This window comes from Tyto alba, unplaced genomic scaffold (genome assembly GCF_018691265.1).
Source record: "Tyto alba isolate M040663 unplaced genomic scaffold, T.alba_DEE_v4.0 Super-Scaffold_40, whole genome shotgun sequence".
NCBI classification, from domain to species: Eukaryota; Metazoa; Chordata; class Aves; order Strigiformes; family Tytonidae; genus Tyto; species Tyto alba.
In genome coordinates, this window is record NW_024881316.1 from 40,108,065 (window position 1) to 40,131,447 (window position 23,383).

The window sequence follows — 23,383 nt, forward strand, 5'->3', positions numbered from 1 at the left end:
ATCTGCAATTTTAATGGCCAGTCGCTAGAGCTTGAAATGCTTTTGCAATTGTGCTCTCAGCTTTACTTCCCTGAATGACACGGTGGGAGTTGTTGTCACCTCACTGTTTACCCATTTTCCTAGTTATTAATATGCTGAACATCAAACATTCTCGTGGAACAAAACTGATTGACAAACCTGATAAACCTAATTACCACGCCACTACGCAGTGAGTCACGAGCGTCTCTTCAAATGCCTGTTTCTTAGAGCGAAGAAAAATGACTAAATTGGTTTCTGAATCTCCCACCAGCACTCTAAAACATCTAGACATTATGCCCCCAGAAACCTCAATCTTCCCCATACTCTGATGAAAAAGGATCACTGGATCCATCAGTGATGGAGGTAACAGTGTTATGGTTGTTCTGTCCATGAGGGACCACTTAGGTGAGTAATTTTAACACCAAAAAGCAGACTCACTTCCCCTGCAGTTGGACAGACCACTTTGCTCCACATTTTAAGATAAAAATGGTCCTTCAAAAAAAAAAAAAAAAAAAAACCAAAACAACCCAAAACCTGGGCAGTAACAGAAACTAGCGTGGATCCAGTGATGCAACAGACAGCTAACAATCTCTTGAATGTTCAAGAACTCATCCTGGATCCAGTGGGGTATGAAGAAACTGCTGTCAGGCTGTAGCCTAACTCTACATCAGTGAAAATTTTTTGTAAGACAGTATTAAGGCTGAGCTGCTCAGAACTGGCCTCTGGAAGCTCAGGGTTCTTCAATAATTTACTGATTCCCGTCAGATCACTAGAAACGGGTGTTTTCAAAGCTGAGCTCCGCAGATAGCAGACAAGTCATGTAACTGAGAACATAAAGAATGGCTGGTTTCCTACAGGAAAAACACAAGACCAGATGTATTTCACACAGTGTTATTCACACATTTTCATTTTGATTTTTACAGTATATACATGTGAACATTACATTATTCAATATAAGCCACCTGGAGTCAAACCTAATCAAACTGGTCCATAAACAATCTATATCAAGAAGCAATACTTGAGCAAAAAAAATCTAGTGGTTCTACCCAAAACCTAAAATAGCTGAAAGGAAAAACCAGTGATTTTCATGTTCCTGGAGAGAATTTGTGCAAAATGATTTTAGGAGAGCAAGAGGACAATTATGTTGAAGATACTGAAAGCACTAAGGATGATAGTTCTAGGACTGTTTAAATTCAACCATGGCATGAGTGCTACAGGGACAAAGTACTGGGACATTATCGGTTTCTGCCTGGACATCCCCGAAAGCCCAACTCACTGTCTGAAGAGAACGTCGGCTCTGTGGGTTGTAACACACAGCCTTGGCACGCAGGGAGAAGACGATCACTGCGGAGAATTAATGCGTCCAAGGAAGTGGCTCAGAAGTCATTCTGCGCGCGGCTACGGGAAAGCTGTGGCTCCAGAGACAGGGCTTGTAGCTCTCGAGAGGAATTTTGTGAACTGCCATGCAAAAACTACTTGGCAATTAGAATTGTGCTTGCTAAAAAGAATTAGGCCTACCATCACTTAATGCAGGCACTAAATGACAGATTTAGCAACTGGAAGTTTCAGAACGAGCTTTCTCATTTGCCTATTCATGAGCTAACGCTACCACTAAAGAAAGTAGCGCCTCAGATATATGCTTTAATAAGATTTATGTAAACCTGATATAAACAGTAATAAACAGAATTCCTTATACAAGTTCATACCACTACTACTTTCTTTCCTCATGACCAGACCCCTACCATAATAGCCTTTTATTTGATCAATGCTCAAGACATTGTTTTCAAACTATCTCGTTGATCAAAACTTTAGGTTAAGCCATCCAAATGAATGCTTTACACAAAATACTTACTTCAACAACATACAAAGCACTTTCTTTATCTTTCAGAAACTGAATATACAAAGTAAGCTTTTTCCAAAATATTTCCATAGGCAAAGGATTAAAAAGGATTTTAATTATACACATATGGTCACAATTCTGCCTTAAAAAGATCATTGGGAAATGTACATAAGGCCGCTTGTAAATGTACATTATCTTTATGTTACTGTTACAATGTCATATGTCCAGAGAAAAAAATTGACAGTATCATACATATTTGCTTTACGCTGGGAGAAGGCTATTCAAAAATACAGTACTCTTCTGTACAAAAAAATCATGCCACATTTATTAAGATGGAAGAAGCATTGGTTTCTGTGATAACCAAATATTTCAGTCCATTTCTTAGTACGCTTATTATTCCAACTTAAAATTTGAACAGATTGATTTCCCAAAGTGTCCATATTAACAGAATCAACAGCTGTGTTATAAACAAAAACATAATGTTTCTCACAATAGATAAAAAGAAAGCTGGTTCATATTTTTGAAACCATATAAAGATAGAATTTAAAAAAATCACTCTTGATTTGCTGAAATAAATTTACATTATACAACACTATATGCGAGGGGGAGAAAAGGGAATGGGGATATGAATATACACTAAAATGCAAATTTTTGTCCCAAAAAGGGGTAAAACAAATTACATTTACAGCATGAAGGTTTACAAATGTACATCTGTACAACCAAGGTAAGCATCACTACTAAATTAGCAAGGCTTGTAATAAACATCGAAACGAGAGATTTGTTTTCAAACTGTAAACTTACACCTATTAACTACACGTATACAATGCATATATTTATAGGAAGCAAAAAAGCTATCTGAGTATTTAATCAATCATGCTTAAATGTTGAGCTATCAAGTTACTTTTCAGTGGCCCCTTTTCTCTTCATCAATACCTATGTTTTTGCATCTACATTGAGAAAGCAAAATAAATGCTCAACACTTTCAAATCCTTACAATTCTATATGCAAAATAAAAAAATACAAATCTCTACTCTTCCTGCATTGTAAAACTGACTGTAAAGTTAATACAGGGTTCACTCCTTTTCCAACAGTGTACTGTAGTGAGTGGAAGTACCACCATCATTTTAATCCCTCTACCTTGTACAACAATTAAATATATAAGTATATACAGCACTTATTTTTAATACAGAGCTAGAGAAAACCTTAGGGCACCATTTTAACTGTATCCACAGCAAGTGATGAAAGCTAGTCTTTTAGAGTTTCCATTGTTTTGTAATTTCCTACTTTAATTTGCTGTGCCCTGCTTATTATTTGGATAGTATATTGTGAACCACCAAAATACAACTTAACTTTTCAACATGTTAAATAATGTTTATGCAGCTGATCAATTTTAATCTGGTATAAAAGACTTCACACAAAAGGGAAAAATAAGGATTAATTCTATATACAACTCTATAAACCTGTTGTGCTATGATGCTGGGTAGACCTACCAGATTGCAAGCCAGTGTATTAAAAGAATACTGTACTTTTTCCCTTTAAAAACTATTTCAGTGACTTTACAAGGTAAAAATTTACAAAATATGTGACAGCTATTTTGATACAATTACATCATATACAGGCATTCTGTGCTTTGCCAGCCATCCAATCTGATAGGTCTCCGGATCAGGGCTGGAGATATTTTTTTCTTTTTTTTTTTAATAATTCACTCCCCAAAAATATACACAAGAATAAAAATTTTACAAATGGATGAACAAAGTCAATAAATAGATTTAAAAAAATCAGAACATTTATAGTTAAGTTGTATGTTTTGATTATTCACAATTCAATTTTTCTTCCATTTCTTTTTGTCTTTTACAGCATCCCATTTGGTGGTCCACCAATTGGCCCCAGATCAGCACTGTTCTTCAGGTAATACTTTTCCAACTTGGCCAGAATGTGTTTGCCATAAGTATATTTACGCAGAGTTGTGATGTGGGGTCGAATCTGTAAGAAGAAACCCGTTATTTTTTTTTCCCCCCCCAAAAAAAAATTGAAATAGAGGTTACTACACTTTAAAAATATTATGTAAGAAAATGTCAGAAGCCTGTATTTCAAAGTTTTGGAAGTTTCTGAAAAGGTGTCAAAGTTGGTGATTTTGACTCACCAAACAATTGACGTGTTTATCACAGGAAAAGGGAGGCAACTGCTTTTGTGGGAGTGCCCTGCTGGTGCCTGGGAGAAGCAGAGCTCCTGCAGGAGTATACGGGGCCCTGTGTTAAACAGCCTGGGGCAGTTATGGCAGTAGCACTTTTGTCCATATCTAGATATTCTGAAGTAGAAAATGTGGCTTTATGTTAGGAAGCGTGGGAATCAGTTCTGATGGAACTGCAGAATGGATTTATACCAGCAACAGCAAATAAAAAGAGAAACTTGTATTTCTTCCCTTATATTAACAAACGTGACAGATACACTACATTTTCATATTAAAAGTATTTTCACAGAGAAGCTGGCACAAAGAGAGGATATGAAATCCAATTTTTGAAACTATTCTGTAGATTTACATTTTTAGCTCAGTGCTCAGAGACCTGAATATATTCTCCTTTATCAAGCTCCACTGAATTTAATGTTTATACATCAAGTTCTAGATTACAGAACTACTGAGTTCTACAGCTACCGGGAAAGGTAGTATAGACAGTATCTTCTGAACCAATAAAACCATATACAAATATACCTTGTGCATTATTATCTTCCGCTGAGCAGGTTCAGCCATATCAATCATCTTCTGAACAACATAGTTGGCATACTGGTCCTTCATCATGGTGTATAAGGCACTGTGAGGACCATCATTCTGGCAACAGACCTCATCAATAAGTAAAGCTCTTTCAGCACGAGATGCATGAGTTACACATTTTTCTACCACATTGCTGAAAAATAAGACAAACGCATTCTGTGACTGAAGATGTAACATTTAAGTAGCAATTTTAAATGTATCTGAACAGTTCAAGTATCTTAGCACCACCAAAGAGTACACTGTAAACGCATTAAGTCCCGATTTCCAAATATTTAGTCTGTAATGATTGAGGAAGTTAAAAGATTATATGCTCCTACTCATGTAAAAAGTAATTTTCTGATACTTAGTGTCAAATGTTTCTTTTTTGCAGAGGAAGTCTCTGATCTTCCACATATCTCAGAAGCTGGAAAGGCCATCAATGCTTGTAAGATAGCAGTGATTCTGGTCCTAAATTTGTGTTTTAGAAATTAAGCAAGTACTAGGGAGAGGATTACGAACAGTTTCATTTAGGCAAATAAAAATAAAATCCAGAAAAATTTGCTAGTTTGCATTCAATCAATTTTTAATACAAAATCCCCCATGTCACAGTACATTTCTACTTAATGTTGATGACAAAATTAGTCTCACTACATCATCTAGGATGAATTCTGAGGTGTGTTTCCTTTAGCAAAAGGCAAATAATCTGTATTTCAGCAAAAAGTACTGAAGGATGAGTTTTAGGTTCTAATTCTAGAGTAGTTCAGGACTCCTACAATAGTCTGAGACTTCCTAATGCATAAAAATCCTTGTCAGGCTGAACCACCACTTTTTAAGACCAACCTTTTTATACTTGTAAAATGCCTGGCTGGACTGACAGACAGTCAGGATGTCCCACCTTATCATCAGCATCTCAAGCAAGTTCTGGGAGAGCTTTTCACCTGGTCTGGGGATCCTCACATGGAGACCTGGAACCTGTTCCCCGCACTTGTACACAGTGAACAAAAACCATCCCCATAAACCCATGGAATCTTCTTTGTTTTGCTGCAGAAGAGCATTTCCCCTTTCCCTTTCCCAAACCTAATACACAAATACCACTGTCATTCATCTCTAGAAAAATAGGAAATTTCAGGAGGCAAGTAACACAACAGAAAAACCCCAAACTATCATATTCTTTTTGTAACACAATAAATCAATCTAATACTACAAATCTAAAAGGTTAGTGAATCTTTAACATATGAAGGCCGTGCAATACCTGGCAAATTTGTGCTGACTCAGAGCTAGAACTTTTCCTCTTATTTCTGAAACTATTTTACTCTTGTCCTCAGGACGACCATGCTCCAGTACATGTTGAATAACGTAATTTCCGTATTGATCCTGAAAATAAGATGACTTCAATTTTCTTTTGTGTTCATACCAAGTAATCCACACAGCTTTTGTATATTTGTATAAACTTTCAAGTAACTATTTGCACAGATATAAGGAAAAATACACTAATGTCAACATTACAGAAACAAAGTGATGCAAGAAATATTGCATCAAGAATTACTTAATGGACCACAGAATTTACATGCAAAACATAAATAATCTGTAAAAACAGCATTTTGCTAGAGTGCCTTTTGTCCTCTTAAAGAAAGAAGTGCTCAAAACTGAGAACATCATTCTTTAACAGCTGTAGTATCTCCCTGAAATTTGGTTCCCCAAGACAGTTATAACTAGAAACTTGTATATACAAGACACCATTGCGAAATAAACTAGACTGTGAATATGTAGCAAAAGGCAACTCTTGCCTTTTTATGTGTGGAAATTCCTACTGAACACCGAGTCGCTTCCAGTATTTTAAAGTGATTCTATTTCAAAGCCACTCGTAGCACTCATTTTGTTTGTCTGAGACCAAGACAGGAAATCATGTTGTATAAGGTCTTTTGCCTTCTTTTAGAAAAGATGCCCTTTTTGTGTAAGAATACACAACATTTGTATATTTGACAATGTATTTGTGTTTAGACATTATTAGAAGTTATCTGAAGGACACCTGAGTGAATCAAGACAGAAACTACAAAAAGGCAGTCTTTGTAATAAAACAACAACAAACTAATTCTGTGCATTTACAATGTATATTCGAAGCTACAGTCAAAAGTGTAAGAAAAAGGCTTTTTATATCTTCTTTGCCTCCCAACTTCCAAATGCTTTTTCATTAAAACTATGGAAGGAAAGAAAAACAAAAAATCAATGTCTACAAAACTAAAAAGAGGCAAATGCATTTAAACTATTTCTTAAATTAAGAAATAGGAATAAATTATGACAACTAAATAAAGCTCCAAAATTCATTAAGAAATTAATATATGCACTAACCTGCACTAGCTGTTCTGTGTGTTGATGCAGCTCTTCTAGGATTGGCAAAGTCTGCTCAGCAGTACAGTGTTCCAGAATACGCTGAATTACTCTACAACCATATGGATGAGTTGAAAGTACAAATACCTTAAAATAGGATTGCAAACTGAAGTTAAACCAACTGAAGTTTACAGATATAGTAACATTACCACATTCAAAATGGAATTGAACATGCTTGAACTACTTCTATAAAAAAAAGTTTTGCCTGCCAATATCAGAATTCCATCTCCAGTAGAAGTCAGGAAAAGATGAAAACACAGGTTTTTTTGTGTGTCAAGGACACCAGTAATTATACAACTAAGAAGCCAGATTTTCATAACAATGTTTCTAGCCTACTTAGCTTCAAAGGAAAGCCTGGAAATATGACCCTTAGGTAAATACTGTTCAACTTTTCAAGCCTTCCCTTCAACTTTGTACTTCATTTTCAGATTCTGACATTTATAAAAACAAGGTCGATTATTATGGCTGATTTTCACTAATTTCATATTCCAGCATATACAACTGGCTCCCCGTTACAGATAAAAAGTTCATAAATAAGTATTTAAAACGTACAGTCAAAATCTTGCTTATTCCTTTTGCTTGCTTCTCCAGAAGCCAGGTTTATGTTTTGAGGATTAATTCAGAACATTTAAGAGTCAGTGTTGGTCAGAACTGCACACAATCTCATCTGATTAGACATCGATCTGAACAACACAGGCAGGTGAACAAGATACGTATTGTTACATGGCATGACTGAAGCGTGGCATTTTTCATCTGCCAATTTAGATTAGCTAAAATTTTTTATACATAATGACTTGGAGCTGAGGATGGACAGCCAGTAAATAAACAAGAGTCACAGTTTAGTTTTTAAACTGTAAATAGAGCCCCCCTTGACTATCTCATCTACTCCATACACACTTTTTGATGTAAAAAGACCTGGCCCTAGAAACCTCGGTATGCCATTTACTACCAGCTACAACAGTAATTCAGGTATTGCTCTTGTGTAAAATGTGAGAGGATATTGTAGATTTTGTTTAAAAAACCATTTGGCTATCCATTAAAGTAAAATTTAGTAACACAGCCAAGTTAGTAAGATTTTTACAATTCTTCGAGACTACAAAAGTACGCCTTTGTCTCAGAATATTAAAATCTTATTTAGTTGCAGCATATTCTCTAGCCTGCAGCACAATATCAATCTTATATTATTAACTTTTTTGGAAACAAAACAAAACCCCCAACCTTAAACAAACAAGTACCACCCCCCTTCACTTAACCCTAGCCCATACGTAGGGAACAGATTAGTACATTTCTTCAAAGTATTTCCTTTATGATAGACATTCATTGGGAAACACTGACAGACAGACTTGCAACATAAGCAACAGAAAATGGAAATTTTTATGAAAAATATATGCTAGAGAGCAGATACTTTTTTATTACCTCAAAAATGGCAGTGTTAAAAGTTAAAGGACATTTGAAATGATGTATCACAAAACTCAAACAGAAAGCTTGGCCTTAAGCCAAATACCTCTATGGGTATTTATAATACATCCAAACAGGTCTTTCTAGAGCCTTGTCTCCAACAGATTAATCTTTTTACAGCATGTTAGCTGTCTCTTCGACAGCTTTTCCATTTTATCATCCCCTTTTTTATCCTACTTAAAACAAGCTAACTGCAAAGCCTCAAACACTATCTTGTATCTGCAAATGATGGAAGAAGATCTGCAAATCAAAGCAATCCTACAGAAGAAGAAATGAACTGTTGACACTACCTGTCCTTTGAATGCATCAATGATGAACTGGAGCGACTGGGGTTGAACACATTCAATACATTTTTGTACAACATGGTTTCCATTTTGATCTTTAACACATTTCAGAACATGACCATCGAGCTCTTTCACCATTTCATTCTGGAAAAAAAGATTATCCTTGGCTTTAACAATTGATTTTTTTCCCCCTCCACACCTCAAACAAATATTCCATTTCATCCTACCTGCCCAATCTTCATATTCACTGGTCGTTTACTTGTGTACCTCAGCCTTTTAATTTAAACAACTATTTCAGTCCCTAGGACATTTCATAATGAAGGGAATGATCAACAATTTAAGCAGGCAAAAAGATAGATGTAATAAAAAGGAATAAAATTAAAAAAAAAGTAGTGCTCTAACTTACAATTACCTGCTGGTCAGGTGAGATTGACTCAAGTGCTTTCTGAATAACACGACAACCATACATCTGTAGAGCTAATGGCAAAACATGACCCCGTATGCGTGTTGCTAGGGCTAATTTTTGATCCAGGCTTCCAAACTATAAGAAAATAAATATGCTGTTAACAAATGAAGACATATTGCAGCATGCTGGAATTTAAATGTCACTTTCATGATTTATCACAGGTTTATTGTGTGCCTTGAATGATTTTTCCCTTTATTTTTGGTGGCTACATTTACCAGCATCTTTTATTTTCTAAATGCAAAATTTGTAGTATTCCACATTCTAGTCACATACCTGCTATCAAATGCATGATCTTGAAAGACAACAGAAGAAACTGATGTAGTTTATACTTGCCTGTCTGTACGAATACTTAAGTGCTACAACCCACTTATTTAGACAAATGATACCAGGCAAATTAATTACAGATTACTATAACATATTAATTAAAATCAGATCATCTCTGATTCACTGACCAGGACAAATTTGAGGTATCTTACATCTTATATACAGTAAGCAAGCTGTAACAGGAGGGGGAGGGGCAGGGAAGATCTCAGTCCCTGAAGGAGCTTCTTGGTAACTTCATGTGGCTTAATCACTCATACCATGGGTGCTTCGGGAAATCTAGAAATACTTGGGATTTGCAGAGCAAAATCAAAATGGTTTTGTACACTGGCTGTATTAGAGAATAATTCAAGCAATGTTTTTCAGCAGTAGCTAATTCCTACCCATATTATTCCCTCCACGGTGCTACTACAACCTTCTGTGCTGCTCCATGTTGAGCAGAGTAGAAACCAGTCGAGCTTCATAATACATGTAATTCTGTTCCCAGATGCCCTCACGAGCTCCTGGGTTGTCACAGTACAAGAGACACAACGAAGCTATCATCTGGACAGTCAGCTGGGTGGCACCAGCCAACATTCATGCAGCAATGCTAAGAACTGTCAAACTCCACACCAGTAGTCACCTAAGACTTTGAAGAAAGCTCAAACAACTTTGCCTTCCTACTTAAATAATGAACAAAGTTGCTTACTACACCTCCGGCCTAGTGCACTTTTTTCTTGAAAACTCTTCTGCAGAATTAACATGAAAACAATCAATTGACAATTATTATCTATGTATCCACTCAACCTAACATTACAGAAAAAACGAGCAACTGATGACCCTTGAGCAAGATCAAGATCTTACACACCATACATCAGCCACACTTTGCAGAAGATATTTTGAATTGTAAAAAGAGTATCAAGTAAAAGAAAAAAAAAGTGAGCACATTGTTTCGTAGATTATTCATTAAAATCTACATTCCTGTTTACAGCAACCATCTTGTTTCTTACTGGACGTTTTCCAGTTTCACCTTCTATCTACCCAGATACTTTGATATGGTCCTTGATTTAAAGTGCACTATGCTAGATACCTTTCCTACACAGAACTTCTTCCAGTACACTGATATTGCTTGTTCTTCTCTAAGTCAAATATTGCAACTCTTTGATAAGGTGTTTTTTTTTTTTTAACCTCTTAATTTTTAATAAAAAACAATGCAATTTTAAATACCAGCTTTAGTAATATTTGTTATGTCTTATGACATCCTTTCCTCAAAATTCTTCCACCTCAATACATTTTATGTGAGTTTCTTCATATACAGCACTGGATGAAGTTCACACAGCTATTTATTTGGATGCAAGAGCATTTTCCAGACCCACTCTTTACCAAGATGCAGTAGCCAATAAAAAGTATTGGTTCAAACCTTTGCTCTCCATCATCTGCTCAAAGTGTCTGCAAATTACGCTAAAAGGCTTTAAAAACTTGAGTGCACAGCCTGTCCATTCATCAGTGTTCACTAACGTATGCACCAACAGTGTAAACTGTGCTCGTTATGAAAAAAAGCAGGGGATACAGAACAGAAAACACATGGGCAGTGTTATACGCTTGGGTTCTGTGGTAAAAGTCCAGTAGAACTCTGCTATGATGTTAAGAAAAACCAGTTAAATTTAATCAGATTTTACAGCATTTCATTCGCATTTCTGTTCATACACTTAGTGTTATGCATACCTCAAAGAACTTCTGTATTACATAGTTTCCAAACACATCAGTCATCAATTGATATGCTGCTTGCAGAATCTCATTAAATACCATCTGGCGCTCAGCTGGAGTAGCTCGCTCCAGCTTTTGCTGTATAAATCTAAGTGCAAAAAAATCGTACATTATACTTTCCATAAACAACAGGAAAACCTCTCAAACGCTGTTTCAATGAGACACCTCGAAATTCTAAAGCAAGTACTCAACATTTATAAAACTTATTAAAATGAAAGTAATGCCTTTGCATATAAAAGGATACATTTTAGTAAAATTATACTTAAAAACTTTCATTTGAAAAGGATTAAGGATGAAAAGAATAACAATAACCAAGTACCTGATGATGTATTGCTGAAAAATGGTTTTACATTCCAGATGTCAGATATTTTGTTTTCTTAATCAATGCCTTTTTGATACCTAAATACTAGAGTTTACAAGTCTAGTTACGAGGCTATTTCTACACTGAGAACCTCTACAAGCAGCTAAATTTATACTACTTTTATAATGAAATTTCCTAGAGAAGAAAAAGGTCAGTGTAAGAGCATGTGCTCCAATTAACGGCATGCTTTGTATTAAGATGACTAGCAGCTCATTCAAATGTTTGATGTTAATATAACAGTATCAAAGCAGTAAAATATTATTAACTTTACTATAATAATTACCTAGAACCGTGCTGGTCTTGGGAAAATTCAACAATATGCCCAACAAGGTCTCTTAGTTGAAGATTAGGGAAACGATTGTTTCTGAAATCTTCCAGCAATCGGCTACGTCCAGAAGGCATAATATCAGACCTACTGTAACGAAGGCGTGAAGGAGGGAAGAGCTGACTGGTGGAGCTAAAAAGACTGGAGGTACTTGCCGCACTGCGATACTTTGCTTCAGCTCCAGGTGCTGCAGAAATATAGCGACCACTACCATTTGTCAGTCCTCCTACAAGGAAACAGTTCTGTCAGTAAAAGCCATAAGGAAAACAAGCAACAGCAAAACAGTAAGTGTACTAGAACTATGGATACACCCTGGAGCCAAAGAAAACAACAGTGTTGTCTTGTTATTTGTATTTACCTCATTATGGTTGGAGGAGTTAGTTAGCTTTATCTTCCAATAAATAAAATCATTCTCCTCCTCATTTTATTTTATGTGAAGGGCACCAGGAAAAGAAATGTCATTAGAAGAATATAATGAAGCAGGTAAAGTGAGCACTCACTCAGACTTACAGAAACTTTAGAATTGGGTGCACCTCAGCTTAGTGAGCAGATTTCCACTTCACAAGTAATACTGACTGATACCCTTGTTCGTAGTCTCAAAGTTAGCCAATTGTTTCAAAATAGACCATGAAATCTGAACTACCCTTCACTCCCTACTGAGGTACCTTTCCAACTTGTAGTGTGAAAGGGCATTTTTGGGGAGGCACACATAGTGCCTCTTGTCATGCTGTACCTGTTCTGCAGGATATTTGATGACTTCAGCATCCCACACTTTCAACCTGGTACCTCTTCTGAGCACTAAATATGTCAAACTTCCAACCAGGTAACTAAGAATGCTCTACTTAACTCTAAAACAACTGAAGACACATCAAACTGGCATTCCTTTTAGAAACATGAAGCCTTTTCCTTGCTGCAGAAACATTCATTGATCTTACTACACTACTTTTCCTTACTTTCTAAGAACTGAATTGCCTTCCTATTTTTATGTCCTACTCCTTTTTGCTAATGATTCTACCTACAGCTATCATCATCTCAGTCCTGTGAACTTCTCCTCAAGTATTGCTCTCTAATCAGTTTATTAATCCTCTCTCCCCTCCACTTTACAATAGGCAGCAATTATTACAAGAAGCAGCATGCAAACAAAGCATCTTTCCCAACTACAGTATTATTTTAAAAGGGATACTGCTACTATACTACAAGCAGAAATATTCAAAGACAATTCCCACCTAGAAACCTCAACTCCACTACTTTAAAAAACCCAAACAAAAGCACAGCCTAAAATTACTGATTATGAATTGGAAAAGGAAAGCATTTTCAGCTTCCCTGTGTAGAAAGTGACACAGTAACTGAAAGCCCTTTCAAAGCCAACAGAAAAAGTATCTACATTTGAATTGAAAACAAATTGCAGTATGTGCTGGTTGAATGGTGCTCTATTAAAAAATTAATGTAAAAAAAAAAAAAAAAATCAGCTGACAGTGCCCCAGCCAAGCCTTCTTTTGGTTCCAAGTATTTATAAGGCCAGGCAACAACAGTGTTACAGTGGGCTGGTAATACATTAATGGCAAAGTATCTTTTTCAAAAGGTCAAACTGCAGTACCAGACTCTCAGATGTTAGTGCTCTGCAAGACATACCAAGCATCACATTTATTGCACTGTATAGGATTATGTCCTAAAATAGAAATTAGTATTTATTTTACAATTAGTTTTCAAAATTCAGTGGTAAGAATCAGTAAAGGATCAGTAAATATTTTAAGCCGCACAATACCTTTTAAAAACCACTAGGTTTTCTTTTAAAGTAAAGCCTCTTAATTCTTTACAGTCAGAAAAATCGTTTTTTAACTATCAGTTTTAGTTTCCATCAAACAATCACTATTTCCAGAAAAGAGCCGACAATGACATCATACTAACAGACAAAAAGAGAAGAAACCCAACATTCTGCAGTTGAAGCAGTATGCAGAGTGATGCTCTATAACCATTTCTCTTCTAGGAACAGCCTTCTAAAGAACAAAAAGTTATGCACCTGAAATTATGGTATCTGCCACCTAAATTATTTAAATATCTGAACAAAATCCTAGCTTCCCTGTAAATGCTCTGTAGTAACACTAATGCCACGAGAGGGCAGCAAAGCACGTTTAAAATGAAGTCTTACAGGCTACATTCCTCTTGTAGCATCTCTATTGCTCCACTAATCACATGCTCAATTCTGTGCCAAAAAGAAATAGAGCCAATGGGGCAGTTTTGATTATCTGCTCACCAACTGCATGGCTGTAATTAGCATACACAGTCATGGAATTGCACATGTGAATCAGGAATTGGTTTGGCTTTTTTTTCCCCACTGTAAATTGAGCCTTCATGCAAGTGTAAATTAAATGTCACAATTTATCCAGCAATTAAAACAGAAATTAAGAAACTTAGTAGCTTTTAACAAATATGCTATATACGTGCAGTGGAACTGCACGTATACAATACATTTCACATTCAGGATTATCAAGCCTTTCTTCAGTCTGATTTGGGAACTATCCCTTTTTAAGACTTGGAAGACAACTATGCTGCAACTTGGAGACTCCTGTCTAGCCTGTGAAACTACTTCAGACAATCATGTTAAGCAGGATCATAATACAGGAAGGCTGAAAACATATCCACTGTGCCCAGAAGAACCTGTCATACTTCAAAAGCACACAGAAAGCTTAACCTCGTAAACCCCTCGACCTTATTATAAAAAACAGTGACTTCAGAAGTAATTAGCTTTCCTTCTCACGTAACCTTTTATTACAGCAGCAGTGTTATAACTCAGTGGCAATGTTGCAGATTTGAAAAACAGTAAAACACCCAAAATAAAAGCACACTGTCATAGGTATTTGTTATATGCAGATACACGTGTATACAATGGACTAAATTTCCTAAATACTGTACTCATTACTTTCTCCATCCAAAATCACCACAGCATTAGTGTGGACATTAAGGACACCTGGTCTCCTTCCTGAAAACTCTGAGTGAGAACACCTTCGAAGTGGAAAACTGCAATCTGAATTCTAGTTACCCAAATCCTCCTGGATAGCCTACCACATCCCATGCTCTTCAATAACTGACTCAGGACACTTGTTTTACAGATTCTGATTCCAAACTAGAAAGGTAACAGCCTAGGTCTTATAAATTATTTGGGGAACATAGCCTACTGAATAAAGCACCTAGTCTAAAATGAAGTTTCAGTGCAAACAGCGAAGTTTTAAAAGACTTATCATGCATCAGTGGTCACACAATATAAACTGCTGGGGAATAAAATGCACAGCTCATTTTTCAGATAATCACTTAGCTATCAATTCTGATCTCATTAAACAAAGACCTCTGATGCAATGAATAACATTAATTTGTTTTACAGTGTAATTGAACTTAAATCCTTGTGGCTGGGCCACAGGGAAGAAGAGGCACAGAGGTATAAAGGGGATACAGACAATCTAAAACAGAGCCTTCAAGGACACAAGGCATGTTGTATTACCAACTCCTTAACACAGATAGCACATTTAGTGTAAAGGAGAACATGGAAAAAATATGAAAAACTAGATTTAGGCACATTTATTTGGATAGCATTAGTCTGTTAGTACTTATTACTAAAGTATTTCTTCAATTGTTTCTAACCAAGACATAAAACAGATTTACTGCATGGTAACTGTTGTTTAAATCAGTCAGCAATATTATTTTCTAGTAAAATACATGAGTATATGAACACTTCAAACTTAATTTCTACAAAGTATTTGTTCAACTGTAAAAAAAGTAGCTTCATCTGATCCTCAGCTAAAAATTTCATCTTCGTATGGGAAACTTAATTACACATATATATGTACACAAATATATGTGTGTGTATATATATGTATGTATATTTTATGAATCAGTGCAAGTGCTTAATAATGCCTGGTTTACTGAAGAAGCCCTACAGAGTAGGTACACAGCAGAGGCAATGCAAAGTTCCCCATACTGTCTTGCCCAGGGGCCTTGACTCTTACCCAGAATGACCACTTCTGAAGATAAACCAGCAATCTCAACTACTAACAAGCTTGGCTTGCAACCACAGAAACTAATTACCTCCAAAAGCCCAGATTTAAAAAAATCCTACTCTACACCAAACCCTTAAAATACTGCAATGTACTATCAGAGTAAGCACTACTAATCTAAAAGGATTATTTGTAACAGGAAAAACACTTCCTTTTGTATTTTTTTGTCCCTGGGAGTGAAAGGGTAGTTCAAATTCATGACCTTACTGCTCCAACTGATTACAGTAAAGAAGCAGTTACAGACAACTGAGAAATCCCTTCAAATGCAGGAAAACTGAAGATAGAACAAATTAATCAGCACATTCCTATTTCAGGATGTTGGGTAGGAATTGTTGAAAAGAGATAAAAACAGTAAAATATCACAAATTTCTTGTAAAAGGGAAATTGGTCTTTTAAGCTACAAATTGCAGCAGTGTCTGACAAAGGGGTTATAAAACCATGCACCCTTTCCCAGTATTGTGCTCTAGTATTCTGGTGGCTGAAACAGGAGCAACCGAGTTTGATGTCCATTAAAATAGGAGTTAAACTTAGCTGAACCTGTTGATATAAGCAGGCAGGACAACAAGTTTTGAAGGTGGAGGGAGAGCTGCATTTGACAGGCATTATCAGAATACCAATGGAAACTGCATGCAGACATGAACTTACAATGTTGTTCTACTCTGAAAAGTGACTACGTGATAATCATACCCTTCTTAAAATATATTCCCTGTTTGACTTCAGGTGTAACTTCTCATTTGGTGAAAAGGCTTGTTTACTTTTATTTTTGTACATGGGAACAAAACAAATGCTTCCAAGAGTGACTGATGAACACACCAAAATAAATTTAACAGGACAGACAATTAACTCCAGAAAGTCTTCAACTTTTTGCGATGGTGCACCTTGGATGTAACTGCACAAAGATATGATGTAGGGCACAGTGCAGGAAACGTTTAAAAAAAAATTACTGCATTTTTCTGAAACTAAAAATCCCAAACACCTCAATTTCCAAATTTCAGTCTTATTTGGTAAGGTAGCAAAAAGTTTGTCCATAATTAAGGTCCACTTCATTTAGAAGATGAAGAGGCAGAATATGTGGAAGCCAACAAGGTTGTGTCAATTTTCAGAGTACAACTGTACATTCTGGCCTTTACACGTTGATCTAATACATGATTTTAAATATTTTGCTTAGTTCACACTGCCAAACAGTCCAAAATGGATTAAAATCAGTATTTAACAAATTCTGCTGATAGAGGTAATCCTCTATACTGATCACAGCTTATTTTCTCAGAATTGTCAAAAAGTCTTTTAACATTTATCAAATGTGAAACAACACAAAACTTTAAATGTTTTGAGTTTTAGATAATGCCTTCCAAAATTTGGTTTAAGTATAGTTTTCAGCATTATGAAAACTATCGTGAGAGTACTTTGAAAAGAAAGAAAGAAAAAGATTTCCATGATAACCCCATTGTCAGATGTTCAGAACTTTCTCAAAAGCCTCCATTTGGGCTGAAACTTTCCATGCTTGGTCTCAGCCCAAAGGTGCACTTTGTAGACCTGAAAAAGGAAAAAAGGTAAGTAAAAAAAAATAAAATGTGCTGAAACATTCCCTTGCCCAGTTTATTTCGGGTATTCAGCACTTAACCATGAAGGGAATACTGAACTGTAAATGTAATATATTTAAATTACTTTTAACCTTGTTATACAAATCACTCAACACACTTCTCACTTAAAAGTGTATTTTGGTAGGCACTTCTAATTTTTTTTCCTGTTTTATTTGCACTAACAGAAGTACAAGGCATTACGTGCCTATTAGATGCACAAAACTGTGCACTGAATAGTTACTGGAACAACAGGCAACTCAATCATGTTGAGTACATCCAGTTTCTTTGTATGGATTTTAGCATCCAAATTAAATGACCACAAAAAAGGGAAACAGGGAAAGTTTATCAAGTAACCTCAGGTTAGATGCATTATTTTCTAAACATACTGTAGGCTGTGTTAAGGTTTCTTTAGATTTTTAACAAAATTTTTAAAAGGTTGAGCTCCCATGTCATCTAACTAGCTTAAAAATTTTCTAAAACATTACTATCATCATTCCTTAAAAAATACATCTGATAACAGAGAGCCACCACTGACAAAGCCTTTGCTACTTCTTTCACAAATGCACTTTCTTTTTTTCCACCAGCCTGGTGATAAACTATTGTCTTCCTGGCAAAGCATCTGGGCCATGAGGTAGTAGGCTGATTCAAAAATCACTTTTCAATACATTTTACACTGAGAGCTTTGCTCACTTTTCTACTTTATCATGGAAAAGGGCAGTAGTGAAAGTTACTTCACTGTTAAACACAGTTTCATCTTAAAATGTCCTTAAAGCAGTAATACACTGAAGTAGAACCAAAAATAATGCACCTTTGCCTGCCGTACTGTAGAAGCATAATATAAAAAGGACCAATAAGTCTTACTGGACTCTCTATCAGGCTTCTGCAAGGCAAGAAAACCAGCCGTTGGCCCGATACTGCAAAAAGCTGAGTGCCCTCCACTGTTAAATCAATGAGCATTTGAGCGTGCTCTTCACCTTTCAGGAATGGCCCCTCTTCATTACAAAACTGTTTAACAGCAAAGGTAATGTGACATCTCTTATGCAACATATATTTTACACATAGAAATACATACAAACATACAAACAAAAAGTGGTTTTTTGGTTTTTCATTTTTGTTGGTTTTTTTTTTTTTTTTTTTTTTTTTTTTTACCTAAATGCAAACTGGATGAGGATCCATGTGATGAAAGTGATGGCGGTGGCGTAAGTGAATGTCCTGGCGTTTGGCTTGGCAGAGGCATGCCTATTGGACTTGGAGAGGAGGAAAATCCCAGACTATTGTAAAATGGCTGCCCTATGGGTGCTAGGCTGCTACTAGATCTTTTGTACAAGTCAGAGCTAGTAGATAGAGAATCTCTCCTTGTGGCACTACTACTTGCAGAACTGCCAACTGAAGAAGAAATAAAAAGACCCTAATTACACAGTGTCAACTGAATAAAACCTATCCCCAACTACAGCTGGGCAATAACAGATGCGATCACAACAATTACAGCAATCGTTATGACAAAGACAATTACTGTGATAACCACACATACTTTTAAGTAAATCTAAGTGGGTATAAACATACCACTAAGTAATTTCACCAATGCCCAAGTCTTTCAACATTTCATTCTAGACTTCTCACAGAAATATTGCAGTACTCTGTTTTAATTGCCTGGCTTCAGGCTTTGGGACAAATATGGAAGTTATGAGATTACACTGTCACTTTATAGAATAAATGATTCTAAAAATATTTCTACTAAACTCTTTGATAAAAACTTTTTCCACAGTAAATTATTAGTCAGACAGTGATACCTGATTTCAGGAAAAAGGCTAGAGACAATTGTTTGTTGTTTAAGGGTTCAGAAAATAATCTATGTTGTTATTTATTGTGAACCCCTTCACCTGCAGGAAAAAAAAAAAGACTACTTAAAATTCCCTATGAGAATCATGGTTCTCAAAGAAGTGTTTTGAAAAGATATTATAAAGAGGGAATAGACTAAGAAGAGGAGAAGCAGAGCAGAGACAGGAAAATTAAGGTGAGAAACTAAAAATGTAATTTTACTGCTACCAGTATTTCTGAAAATCAAATTAGACTAGAAGCTTTGGATAACAGTGTATTAGTGAAGGACTGGTTATCCTGCACAGCATCATTCAGCAGGGCGATGAACAGTCTAGGATAAATTAGGAGAACAATAAAAAGTTTTTAGAAATGTTAAATTCTAGTATCTGTTCCATACCAGTGAAATACTAAAATAGAGTGCCTATTTTAAACACTGGAACATTTTTATACTCATGAACAAAACCAAGATTATGGATATTCTGATAACAAAGATGCTTCTTAAGCTGAATTTGGAAAACTGATTTATGTTTCAACTTAAAAAGGAAAAGGTCAGAATTTATACTTCCATAACCTTTACCTCTGTCAGGTACCCTCCCACTAAAGCTGGCAGCATGGCCCAATATAAAGGTTGCCTGACACTTCCCATTTCAAGGCACTAATTTGTTTTCTCGTAACATTAGCAACTTGGCTAATACTTTTCACAGCAGGTACCTGTTTGGACCGAATTTTTCAAACAAGTTCTGCCCAAACAACACTGCCATTTCAGAAAAACAGTCAAGGAAAGATGCTTTACCCTTAGCAAAATAATCCAGCTACCTATTAATTGAGAAGTTAATTCTTTCATGTACTCAGACCAATATGGTAGGAACAGGAGACCTTTATTTTCATGCTCTCTTTGATTTGAGCTAAAAATCTTAGCAAAATCACAGTTCATACAAGTTCAGCACAGATCTGCTACAGACTCATAGCTGAAAACTTAAACTCCTATCCATATACGGCACATGTGAGATTGCTGATAAAGGTTTTCCCTGCAATTGAACTTCTAAGCTTCTGTGTGCCATGCCAAAAATGGACTCTGAAACTGCTGTCCAAGATCCCACCTTGTGTTCGGAAGGCCCATCAAGCAGTGTGGAAAGGAAGTTTTCTACTTCAGATGAAGAGGAGACAAAAGCCAAACATAAGAAATAGACCAGGGAAATAAAAAAAAAAAAAAGGAAGAAAAAACAAGGACCAGGAGGAGTGAAAGGTCAGACAAAGGAGCCAACAAGGAGACTGCAAGAAAAACTGGCAAGCACTTTCAAAACCAGTGGGACTGAGGATGAAAAGAAAGCAGATCTGAGGAAATGTTAGGCTGTAGAAGGTATATGTGACCGTGGGGCAAAGACTGAAATAGTTAGCTGATGATGGGAACATCACACAGTACAAGCAGAAACATATCTGGGAGGGGGAGGGGAAGCGATAGATAAATGTTGCCTGGAAACTGGGAAGGAAGACATACTAGAGGAGAAGCCAGAAGGAAAAGATGCTGTACTAACTAGGCAAGGAGACTGAGAATAAGAAATCAGAAGAGCAAATTAAGGCAACAGTTGAAAGAAATCTCAAGATTTGAGACTAGCTCTACAGGTTCTGGCTCAGCTAGCGAACCATGTGAATGTTAATACCATGCTACATGATGGATTGTTATTTTTCCAACTATGAAAAAAGCTAAGCAAACCTTTGCTTTCTTTCAGGGTTTCTTATTCAGCTAAATTACTGCAGCTTAACAAGCCACTGTGAACCAGCTGAGCTGCATTTTAACACACATATAAAGCTCACAAAAACCAGAAGATAATTTGAATTAGCTTACCTCTCTTCACCACTGTCTATGCTAATGCAATTACTTTACACTCGTTACAAGCCAGAAGCAGGCATCTGAAAAGCTGCTGTAGTTGATCTACTTCTTAGCTACCTGTTAAGCTGCAGTAACTTTATCACTTACATAAACCTTTAAAATGGAGCATGAATAACTTTTATTGTAAAAAAGCAGAGATTGTAAAGTACATACAGCCATTATACGGTATGCTTGCTTCTTCCTGTTTTTGCTTTGTTGTACAGTCATTCAGCTAGAACATGCTCACCTTTGCATTTTTTTTCCCCTGCAACAACTGAAAACGTAAGGGCAAGATCTGTATTGCCATCTGTCGGTCTTCATGGCTATCTTTTAACTGAAATTCAACTTTTACAACACACTGAGGGGAGTTACAAAAGCTGAAACTTCGGCAGATAAAAAAATTAAACTTGTTTTTAATTTGCCTCAACATGCATTAACACCATTTAGTGTAAGTACTCATCTGTATAATTCAATTTTTATATACATACAGCTCAGGAACTCGTAAAAAAATAATCAGGAAGCACTTTTTAAGTGGCTATTATGGCAAGTACAATTTATACTTGGCAGAAGGGCACTTTCAATATATTTTTATTTCAATAATACTACTAAAAATATTCCAGGTTTAGATAGCACCTTTCATCAGCACTTCTCAAACTGCAAAAGCATAAGCTTCCTGTTTCCCTGTGGAAACTACCATGATAATTAAATCACCTAGGATATTGCTGCAAGATTTCAGCATGTGCTGTCTATGCTGAAGGCTTTGGACAAAGCTCTGGAACTGATCTTTGCTATAAGAAAAAGGCTTAATCTCCTGCGTCAGAAAGAACTACGCTGACTCTTCTTAAGTAGACACACAACTAAAATTTGTGTTCTATGGAGATCCTTGTGATAATGCTGGATGAAGACTTTTATGACTTAAAACTATTCTATCTAGAGACTTAAAATGGGTGCACTGCATTAAATATGCAGATATGCTTATCATTATCTCTCAATTAAATGAAACTGTACCTAGAGCAAAACACTGCTGCTAAGAATTCACTGAAATCCTACAAGTAGCTCAGGACAAATTATATGACCAAATACAGCACAATTACTTTGTAAATAAGATTTACCTGCTGTGGTGTTATGGAAGCCCAAGAAATCCTACACAACTGTGAGTAGCCTCTACTTTTCTACTTTTTTTTCAATTATTGTTTTTTAAATTAAAGAAGGTATGTTTAGCATCTCCTACTTAACTTTTTAAAACCAGATATTGGAGAGCATCAGTGTAAAACTTGGTTCTGGATTTCCTAGCATTAGTTTTGTTAAAGTAAATAGTTTTCAAGATTATTTTATGAAAAGCAACACCAAGAAAATCTCTGTGTTGGTATGAAGTGTATCTCATGTCACTATTCACCTCCACTTAGTTACCAAATAACAGGTATAATGTTTTAACACTGAAGGGTGCGTTCTTCCTTCTGTTTTCCCATATATTAAGCTATCTTGTAATAAACTTCACTTTTAAAATTTTTTATAACTTTTGATTTTTTTTTTCCTTTTAAAATTATTTACCTTAAGGCATTTAATTTTGAAAATACTGTTAGAGTACATAAATTTCCCCAATTTCTACCCATCTACAAGATAAGACTATAAACATAATTCACTGATTTTAATAATATAATAATTATTGTTATTATTAATAATAATGATAATAATGATAACGATAATAAAAAATTTGGTGCTGTAAACTTGGAGATTAATAGCCAAAGAAAATATTCTTTAGAAAATACATTTTGCTTGCCTTATTAATAGTGAATCTGAACTATAGAAAACCTACCTTGCATGTTTAAAAACTGCTATAGAGTAGAAACACGATGGCAACATCATTTTTTTTTATGTACAAACAGGTTGATAGTATTTAGGAATGTCTGTTGAAATAATTTAAGGTGCCAAACTTGCACAGAACTATCTAGGCTTAACTGTATCTAAGCTTAAACCTGCTAGAGTTATAACAAAGACTACTCTTGGGTATTAAGTCTTTCTGTTTTATAAATCCTATACAAAATGTTATGGAAGCAAACACCTCAATATTAGATCAAATTTAGAAAGTCATATGCTATTTAATTTTTTA

The 23,383-nt window shown here is 35.7% G+C and overlaps 1 protein-coding gene across 7 annotated transcripts in view; it reads right to left on the reverse strand.

The window, feature by feature from the left end:
- Nucleotides 1–893: 893 nt before the first annotated feature.
- The window catches only part of PUM2 (pumilio RNA binding family member 2), a 72,937-nt gene continuing 50,447 nt past the window's right edge, over nucleotides 894–23,383 (reverse strand). For 2 of the 7 annotated variants that reach the window (XM_042803672.1, XM_042803671.1), the window contains exons 13-21: nucleotides 18,735–18,971; nucleotides 11,915–12,182; nucleotides 11,229–11,358; nucleotides 9,144–9,278; nucleotides 8,744–8,881; nucleotides 6,957–7,082; nucleotides 5,860–5,981; nucleotides 4,569–4,761; nucleotides 894–3,841 (exon numbers count right to left, since the gene is read on the reverse strand). In XM_042803672.1, coding sequence (XP_042659606.1) covers nucleotides 3,710–3,841; nucleotides 4,569–4,761; nucleotides 5,860–5,981; nucleotides 6,957–7,082; nucleotides 8,744–8,881; nucleotides 9,144–9,278; nucleotides 11,229–11,358; nucleotides 11,915–12,182; nucleotides 18,735–18,971 — 1,481 coding nt within the window. In that variant the 3' untranslated portion in view covers nucleotides 894–3,709. The other 5 variants (XM_042803674.1, XM_042803673.1, XM_042803675.1 and 2 more) reach the window with 4 other exon arrangements.